The sequence below is a fragment of the Zingiber officinale genome, chromosome 11A (genome assembly GCF_018446385.1).
Source record: "Zingiber officinale cultivar Zhangliang chromosome 11A, Zo_v1.1, whole genome shotgun sequence".
NCBI classification, from domain to species: Eukaryota; Viridiplantae; Streptophyta; class Magnoliopsida; order Zingiberales; family Zingiberaceae; genus Zingiber; species Zingiber officinale.
Window position 1 is genome coordinate 21,194,885 of NC_056006.1, and position 9,702 is coordinate 21,204,586.

At 41.5% G+C, this 9,702-nt stretch overlaps 1 protein-coding gene across 1 annotated transcript; it reads right to left on the reverse strand.

Annotated features, from left to right (window-relative positions):
* Nucleotides 1–2,547: 2,547 nt before the first annotated feature.
* LOC122032214 (E3 ubiquitin-protein ligase WAV3-like) lies at nucleotides 2,548–4,472 on the reverse strand. Its single transcript, XM_042591481.1, has 3 exons — nucleotides 4,223–4,472; nucleotides 4,074–4,151; nucleotides 2,548–4,002 (listed from the first exon to the last, which is right to left on the reverse strand). Exons 1-3 carry the CDS (start codon nucleotides 4,304–4,306, stop codon nucleotides 2,674–2,676), a joined length of 1,491 nt encoding a protein of 496 aa, XP_042447415.1. The 5' UTR covers nucleotides 4,307–4,472; the 3' UTR covers nucleotides 2,548–2,673.
* Nucleotides 4,473–9,702: the final 5,230 nt, after the last annotated feature.

Consider the following 9,702-nt stretch of genomic DNA (forward strand, 5'->3'; position numbering starts at 1 on the left):
TATATAACTAAAAAAAAAGAAGATGAAAACTCTCAATCACATTGTCAAAGTCATCTTGGATAGCATAATCTAGCGGTTTAATCTAATATCGAATAGTTGTTGAACAAACATAACATATTTGCAGATAAATTAATTCAGTATTTGAATTGATTGATCTAACCTTTCAAAATATGAAGCTCCTCTATTTTTTTTTCTAAACCCTATCATTCTACTTAGCCAAGTCACTCTCGTCGACTCAGCCAATCAATCAATTTACTCATGCCAAACTTGACGAGTCTGCAAGAGCGTGGAGCCATGTGTTAGTAGACTCAAGCTTTAGCTTAGGATCTGACGACGTGGAAAAAAAGCTGCAGCTCGAATGTGTAATAGGAGTGATGTGGTGGATGATGAAGTCTCCACGTGGCACAGCTAAATCGGAAGTCAAGCCATTCAATCAAAGGTCAAGATAAGGTGTAGGTCAAAGGGATCAACTTGGTCTCATCTAGTAATGTCTCCAACCAGTAGTCCAACTCAATCTCACCTCACCATGCCTGATCTCTCTAGACTCCTCTCAATCAGTCCACCCAACTCCTTTAGTTTGATCTTATCCAATCACGTTTGACCTCTTTAGACTCCTCTAACTTGGTTCACTAGACTCCTTCAGCTCGATTTCACCCGAACACTCCTACTTTTCTAGCTCAATCCAAACTAAGGTCGCGTTTGATTCTCTCCTAGGAATCGGAATGGGCCAGAATGGGTATCAAAGTATTGTGGAATGAGAATGTGTATAAGCTTGGGTGTCATTCCTAAAAATAATGTTTGGTTAGTTGAATATTTTCAATCGGAATAAACTTAAATTTTCATTTTTACCCTTAGAGGAAAATAAGATAAAAAATTAGATAAAAGATAAAGTTGAATGTGAGAGAAACATACGATGAGAGAGAAAGTATAATAGGAAAAAATGAAGAAAGGAAAAGTGTGAAGAGAGAAAATAAGGAGAGAGAGCGTGATAGAAGAGGTTGAGAAGAGAAAAAATATGATGAGAGAGAAAGTGTGTTGAGAGTTAAAGAGTGATGGGAAAAAATGAAGAGAGAGAAATGTGATGAGAGAAAATGAGAGATTGAGGAGAGAAAATGTGATGAGAGAGAAAGTGTGATGGGAAAAATGAAGAGAGGGAAAGTGTGATAAGAGAAAATGAGGAGAGAGTGTGTGATGGAAGAAAATGAAGAGAGAAAAAGTATGATGAGAGAAAATATAGAAAGAGAGTATGGTAAGAGAGATTGAGGAGAGAGAAAGTATGATGAAAAAATATGGAGAGAATGAAGAGAGAGAAAATAATGAGAGAAAGAGTGTGATGAGAGATAATACAGAGAGAAAATGGTAGAGAATGTGTGATTAGAGAGAGTGTGATAGAAGAGAATGAAGAGAGAGAAAGTGTGATGAGATAAAATATGGAGATAGAGTATGGTAAGAGAGATTGAGGAGAGAAAAAGAATGATGAGAGAGAAAGTATGATGAAAAAATGAGGAGAAAATGAAGAGAGAGAAAATAATGAGAGAGAGTGTATAATGAGAGAGAATACAGAGAGAAAATAGTAGAGAATATATGATGAGAGAAATAAGGAGAGAGAAAGTATGTTGAGAGAGAAAATGTGATGATAGAATGAAGAAAGAAAAAGTATGATGAGAGAGAATAAAGAAAGAGAGTGAAATGAAAGAAAAATTGAACAAATATACTAAGGGTATTTTCGTCCAAAACTTAATTCTTATTCTCATTCTATCAAAACTCAAGGGAGGGAGTGGATTTCATCCATACTCAAATTTTTGGATTTCATTCCAAAATCTTAATTCTATTTCCATCAACCAAACACAAAGTTTGGGAATAAATTCATTCCCTCACTCCCAAACCTCTAAACGAAATGCCACCTAAGTCTTTCTAGAGGTGAGGGGAAAACATGGGCGCATGGCGTGATATGGGGTGAACGTGGATACATAAGGGACATGGGTTGCGGAGTGGGAGTCTATGTGGCCGCTCATGACGCAAACGTGAGAAAGATATAAAAGGAAGTCCGCCCTAGTTGACGTAGGTACGTGCACAAATACATCTGAACTCTTCTCTTTTACTGCTTTTCTCCTTCTCCACTCCTTATGTTAACTTGACTATCGAAGTGGTCTTTTATGTGCTAGTTACTATTCTAAAAGCTACTAATAATCCGTGATTTATCTTTTCCGTATTGATCCTGAGACGAATTGATGGAGACACTGGAGATGAACGTATTCACCTTTTTACTTGAGTATCGAAGTGATCATGTTAAATCCAACCTTAGAGTTTTAAAGAAATCTTATGGAATTTCTCAGCAATTCGCCGATGACTCATCTAGAAGCGATTTCATATAGGAATGGGAAAAAGGACGAACATGTGAGAGACCTTCTTCCCACGGTTCTTGAGTTAGCCCAGGAGGGAACATCCTCAAATTTTCGATGGATTATAATTTCTAGGCTCTGCCATTGCGAGTCTGCCCAACTCGATTAGGTTAGTCCATTCAACTCACTTAACTGGTTCGATCCATTCAAGCTCGACTAGTCTGTTGGATTCATTTGTGGCCAAAGACAGATAGATACACAGATCAATAACAAGTTAAAGTGCCAATTTAGACTCAATTAAAGATCAAAATGAAGAACAATGTCGATCGATTCAGAGCTTGTGCCCATGCAAGTGCTTGGCCCATCGCCGGGCCATGAGAGGGTCGAAGTAATCCCAACCCTCGCCGCAGCCACTTCCTCTTCCTCCTCCTCCTCCGATCACGGCCCGTTCACCGTCGTTATCTTCTCTTCTTCTAGTCTTCTCCCCTATCTCCGCCGCCGCCGCCGCCACCACAACCACCTCCCCTGTTCTAACCGCCTGATCAACCCCCAATGCTTCCACGTAGCTGTACCCGACGGTGGTGAACCCGCAGTCCGCCACCCAATCCAGGGGGATCCTCCTCTCCTCTCCGCCTCTCATGTCGCCCAACCGCACCACCCCCTCGCCGACCCTCACCTGCGCATCCATCACCGCGCCTCCGACCAATCGACCCAGCAGCTCCTCCAGCTCGTGCATCACGAACCCGGATCGGAACCCGAAGCCGAACCCGACGTGGAATCTGTACACCGGGATGGGCGCCTGCGACAGGTCCCTGCATACGTAGCTCCGCGTTGGGTGGTCGGAGAGGTGGAGAATGCAGGACAGCGGGTTGCGGTGCCGCCTTTCCTCCAGTATCTTCGCCGCCTTGAGCAGGCCCTCGGCGGGCTCGGCCTCGCCCAGGTAGAAGAGGCGGTCGATCGCCGCCAGCGCCGCCCCCTTCCCCTGCGCCGTCATGCGGCGCAGCGGTAGGGCGCGCGTGGCGGCGGTCGAGTGGGTGACGATCGCCAGGCGATCCGCCGGCCGCGTCCAGAACACCACCAGCGCCATGGCCTGCCTGAGCAGCCTCAAGTGCGGGCCGTTGGGGCTCGCCACCAGGACGAGGTCGATCGGCGGCTGAGGCGCAAGCTTCACGGAGAGATAGGCGGCGGTCCTCCTGCTCCCCGCGAGCAGCGGCGACGCGCTACGCCGTGCCTCCCTACGGCAGCAGTGGTGCTGCAATGCCGGCAGCGGCATTAGAGGAGGAGAAAGAGAAGAAAAGCACGGCGAGACGACAAGCCCGAAGTGGAGGCGAGTGCGGTCGGCGGCGCGGAGGTCGACGGGGTCATCGTCGTCATATCGGGTGGAACGGAGAAAAGAGAGGCGATTCACGCGCGAGGAGGCGATGGAGTGGTCGAGGATGCGAAGGACGGGGTCGGCGGTGGCAGCGCAGGACTCGCGAGGGAGCTGCGACCAGTGGGCACGGCAGATGGGGCAGGTGACGCTGCCGTGGCGGACATTGGAAGCGATACAGGGGAAGTGGAAAGCATGACCACACTGCCCGGTAAAGATCGCCTGGCCGCTACCCTCGCCGTCACCTCCTCCGGCTCCGGCGAGAAACTCCAAACATATCGCACAAAAATTCTGCAATATTCAAAAACACTTCTTTAATCCAAAAGCCTGAAACCAAAAAAAGCAAAGTGCGATCGAATTACCTTCGCTGCAACTTCTTTTGGCTCTGCTACCTCCACTTTCACTTTATCATCTTTGTTTTTGGTAGTAGAACTTGATATCTGAAGTCCATTATGAAACACAAACAGAGATAAGAATTACAGTAAGGAAGGAAGAAGAAGCAGCAGCTTACAGTTTTGAAGAGAAGCTGGTCGTCGTTGACGTTGCAGAAGGAAGCGCAAGAAATTCGCCTCAACGTAGACGATCCTCCACCCATTCTCCTCTCTTCCTGCAGAGCTGAAACGGAGCCACACTGCCACTACTTCCTGCTTTATCAATCTCTACTCTTCTCTTCTCTTCCGACAGGAGGAGGTCCACTTTGGCTGGTCTACAGACTGCAGTTCTGCTCCACTGATTCTGTCGATGTGTTAAAGCGATTCTTTATTATACATGAATTGGAGTAAATGCCTAAAGAGACAAGATGTGTGTGTTCTCTTTAATTAACGTGGTTCGACAGTCAAAGCCCTGGTCAAGCATCATCACTTTACTTTATTTGAAGAGATCCAGAAACAGAGGCACAAAGGGGAAGGTACGTACGTTAAGTGAGATGCAGTGTAGTGGTTCGGCTTGGTTGGAAATTGTGTGACTCAAGATGAAGAGTGTACTGATGAGGAGAAGGAGGAGAAGAAGAAACTTGTGATTTGGGATAGCAGCAAGCAGTGACTGCTTGATCTGTTTCTTGTCATACTCACTGCTCACTAGGCACTGCAAACAAAATCAGCTAACCCACCATTTCCTTTTGACGGTCTTATGTCCTCTCCGTGTTGGGTCAAAAGCGAAGAAACTAAAAGAAAAAGAGGAAGAAAAGTGTAGTTTCGTTGTCACGCCGGGCAAATTCTGCATTACGAGATCCTTGTTGAACATTTCTGTGTATTATTTATGAAGCAGCCATGTCAAGGGAAAACCAATTTCAATGTCTTCAAATGTTGACAGTAACAGGACACAAACTCTGTGGCAGGACCAAACTTGCTGGAATTATAACTTCCGTTACTAAGTTATCTTGTCATATAAACTTGGAAGAATAATTACTAGTCTCTTTATAATAGTTGTGATTAGCGCATGAAGTACTATCAATTTAGGATTTGAATTTTAGTACTTTCTTTTTATATGTGAGTCATTATTACAAGAATTAGTAGTGATTCATGATTTATTTTATTTTTATTAGTTAAAACGAATTAAAAGAGACGCTAGCTAGGATGAATACAATCGCCTTCCCTAACTTGAACGACAATGACTCATTGTGGCAAGATGAGTCATTGTCGTTCAATGATTCATTGTGGCAATGACTTATTATACGTTTTCAGTTGTATATCTGTATTTATCTTTTTTCATATATGTAGAACCGGCTCTAGGGGATCGTTGATGTAACGGTTCCATATTTTTGAATGGCAATGACTCATGTTTAACTCTATTCATACATAAAGCTATGGATAACTTTTTTAATGATAATAAAAAAACTGACGGTCTTTTCCCAGAAGTGGCTCCTCATCCAAATCAAGGGAAAATCAAAATTCAATGTCTTCAAATGTTGATAGTAACAGGACAGACACTCTGTGGCAGACCAAACTGGTTGGAATTGAGAGTTCGGTTACTAAGTTATCTTGTTAAATAAACTTCAACAAGAATGACTCGTCTCTTCGGAATAGTCTAGTGATTAGTATTATCAACTTGAGATTTAGTATTTGAATCTTAGTATAATCGATGATGCAGCGATAAGAAGAGTCTATCTAGCGTAAGTCAATTGCCATGTTGAAGGAAAGTCAAAGAGGCCAACGCGTAAGGGTAAGCAAGGTACAATCAATGTGGGTGCCTCGGCTGATCGGAGGGATTACTGTTCAGTCAGCCAGAAGTCAGCAACCGATACTCTAATTAATCGACCCGCCGAATGGGCCAGGAGCCCGTGCCGAACAGGCTTGTAATACGGGTCGATCGGGGCATCCGATCGGCTCTGGGTACGACATTGGCATTGTACTCATAAACGGACCGTCCGACCGGCGCAATGAATAACACTACGCAGGAGGGAAAGACAATTAATAAGGGGAAGAAAAAGTAAAGGGGAACACTACATCTGTTAATAAATGTGTAGAAGACAAGATAAAGATGCCTTCGATTTATCATTAAACCACACCATTAAATAAGGAAAGACGAAAGGCCATCTAGAAAGGTATAAAAAGGGTCTATAGGTATGAGAAACAGGCAAGAAAAATATTTATAAGTTCTACGATTCTCCATTTTCTTACTCTCTTCCCTTGTTCTAACTTGAGTGTCGGAGGGACAGACAAGAAGATCTAGTGCCTCGCCATAGCCTGGAAGCTAACTTTTGAATTGAATATTTAATTAACAAACTGATAAGCATAAAATAGTTAATTAAATTGAATGATTTAGCATTTGTTAAAAAAAATTTAAAACTCCACTTAAAAATTTTACCTTTAACTTAGGAAAAAAAATTCTTAGTTAGATTTTTTTTTTTTGCAACACTTAAAACTTTCTAATTTATTATAAATTTTTTTAAAAATAAACTTTACCTTAGACTTTTTAAGAACCCTATTTTTTTATGTGATCAAAAGGGGAGAAGGATGTTAAGTGTAGGGGGAGATATAATCTAAATTTTTTCATTGAAAAATCTTTTTGCACTTATTTGTAAAATTATTTGTTTACCCTATCTTAACTTGGGTTGCTCACATCAAAAAGGGAGAGATTGTTGGAATCCCAAGGTTGTTTTGATGTGATCAAACAAGTTAAGTTATGTCCTATTTGGTTTAACCCTTGTGTCTAAGTGTGCAGGAGTTTAGAAGCACATGAAGTCGAGGAGAAGACGCGACTAGTGAGAAGGACGGCATGGGAGAGAGCCGACGGGCTCGGTGCGTCTGAGGGACGAGGTGCCACGGAAGAGTACACCGGTGGACGAGAAGAATGTACGCGACGAGAAGTGGGGGAGGAAGGCTGCTCGAGGAGAAGGTCGGAAGTTGGGTTCGGGTGAGCCCTATTCCGGATGACCGAAATCAGCTAAGCTAGTGGAGCCGGAGCGAAAGACCCAGACCGAGATAAGTAGAACCGGAGCAGAGGACCCGGACCGTAAAAAGTCAACTATGTTGACTTATGTGGTATGGGCGCCTGGAGCCTATTGAATTCGGGCGCTCGGAACCCAAATATTATCAAAAGTGACATTGTCGTTGACAGACATGTCGAGGATAGAATTCTATCCCACTCCAAGCGCCCGGAACCCTTCCATGCGCTCGGAATAGTGCTATAAATATAGATCTAATTTCAGCAGTTGATTCAAATACTTGTAATTCATTTCTTTCTGTTCTACTTTTAGTTGTGTGTCTTATTAACGTTGTAAGAGGCTACTCCGCCCGAAGGAGATCGACATAAAAGTGCGCTTAATTTTCCTTGGATTAACAATCTCTGGATTGCAAACCAAGTAAGTCTCCTTGTGTTTCTGTGTCTATAATTAGTCTCTTAGTTTTTTATTACAAGTGCTCTTAATTAAGCTATAAGTCGAGAAAGAGTTAAAATTATTTTTGTAGGGCAATTCACTCCTCTCCTCTTGTTGGCCTCCAAGGGACCAACAATTTTATCCTCAAATTCTATCCGTGCGAGGGCGCCTCCATTCAGCTCTGAGGCACCACCCCACAACTCTGAGGTGCCTCTCCATAGCTCTGATGCGCCTCCCCATAGCTCCAAGGCACTCCCCGTAACTCCGAGGTGCCTCCCCGTAACTCCGAGGTGCCTTAAGTAGTATTCATCTGAGATTAACTTTTACTTTTAGCTCCTACAAAATGATGTTAGTATAAATAACAATGATACCCTATAAAATAGAGTTAATATATGAATAAAATAAAATAAATAAATTTATGACTTAGATCTTGTCTTACCGATCTAGTCATGGTCTCAACTTGGACTTTTAAAATATATCTAAGTTGGACCAACGCCTGTAGCTCCACTAGACGCATTCTTACTAAATCACTCTCCTCCAGTGCTTACCTCACTTACCATTTGCCAACTTACTAAAGTTAGATGCTCCATCTAGACTTTAGCCAGTTGTCAAGTCCCATAGACTCAATTGGACTTCCTTCCATATATCACCATATCTGGTCTTCCCGTGCCAGCTATCAAGTTCTCCAGATCTAACTAGACTTTAGCCTAGTGTTAGGTCCTATTAAGTCTTTCAGTCTTGCACACTTAGTAAATGAGTTAGAAAATAAGTTTAACTTTAACCTTTGTCATATATCAAAATCTAAGTTTGATTATTAATGCAAACTTCACCATCAAGGACATCATTTGTCATTTTGTTAAGGATCTTCTCTAATTTATCAAGTCTTGACCTTAAGACTTGATTTTCTATTTTTCAATCCTCAAATTTAGATTTTTTTTTTCCTTATTGCCTTGGGTATTCCTTTTTCTAGGCATATTTCTAAAATGATTTGAGTTCTTGCATAGATTATTTTCTACCTTCCTATCCTTAGATGAGGTAGTTCTAGCATGATACACTCTGTAATTTTTCTTAGGATTATGATGCTTCATATTTTTATGATAAATAACACTAAAGTGATAACATTTATTTGTAGCATGCTTGTTATCATGAAATGAAGAATTATCATTTATTAATGGTACCTTTATTATTATTATTATTTTTGAAGCTCCTCTTTGATTTGAGCTTCCTCCCTTATTAAGACTTTCCTTTGAATATTGATTATGGTAATGCCCTTCTTGATTGCATGTGAAGCACACAATGTGTTCCTTACCTTTGTGTATCATGGGTAAGGTCCCCTTTGGCTTCTCCTTCACCTTGAGTGTCACTTGGGTTTTCTTCTTCTTCTTCTTCAATTTAGGGCACTTGCTCTTCTTATTCTCCAATTACTTGCTCTTCTTATTCTCCAATTTAGGACACTTGCTCTTATTCTTATAGTATCCCTTTTCTCTATACTCAAAATAAATAATTTAATCTTTATTTTTAATGCACGAAATTGATATACCTTCACAATTTATGCTTTCTTGACTTGAGGCTTCTTCTTTCTCATTGACTCTGGATGATGAGACTTCTTCTTATTCCGATATTAATGATCTCTCCTCCTCAATCTTTGAGGTGGATGCTTATTTAATTTCCTCCTTGGATGTTGAGCACCTCTCAACCTCCGATTCCTCTTGTATTTTAAACAAAGAGATTTCCTTTTTGCCTTTTTCGTTGCATTCCATTGAGATTGGATCTTCATGGAACTCGACCAATGTGCTCCATAATTAGTTTGCACTCTTGTAATCTCCTATTTTACACAAGATATTGTTAGACAATAAATTAACCAAAATTTTAGTTATTTTATCATTAGCCTCAGATTTTCTTAGTTGCTCCTCAGTCTATTTGATTTTATTGAGGAGCTTCCCTTTGTTATTCGTTAGAACTTGAAATTATTCCATTAGAAAAAATCATTGCTCTATCTCCATTATGAATAAATTTTTAATTCTTGATGTCTAAAGGTCTAAACTGTTAGGATCTTCGGATGGCTAGAGAGGGGGGGTGTGAATAGCCTCCACTAAAAACTCAATCAATTCCTCACAAAAGCTTGTTAGCACAGCGGAAATAAACAAAAATAAAAATGATGCAAGGAAAGAAGC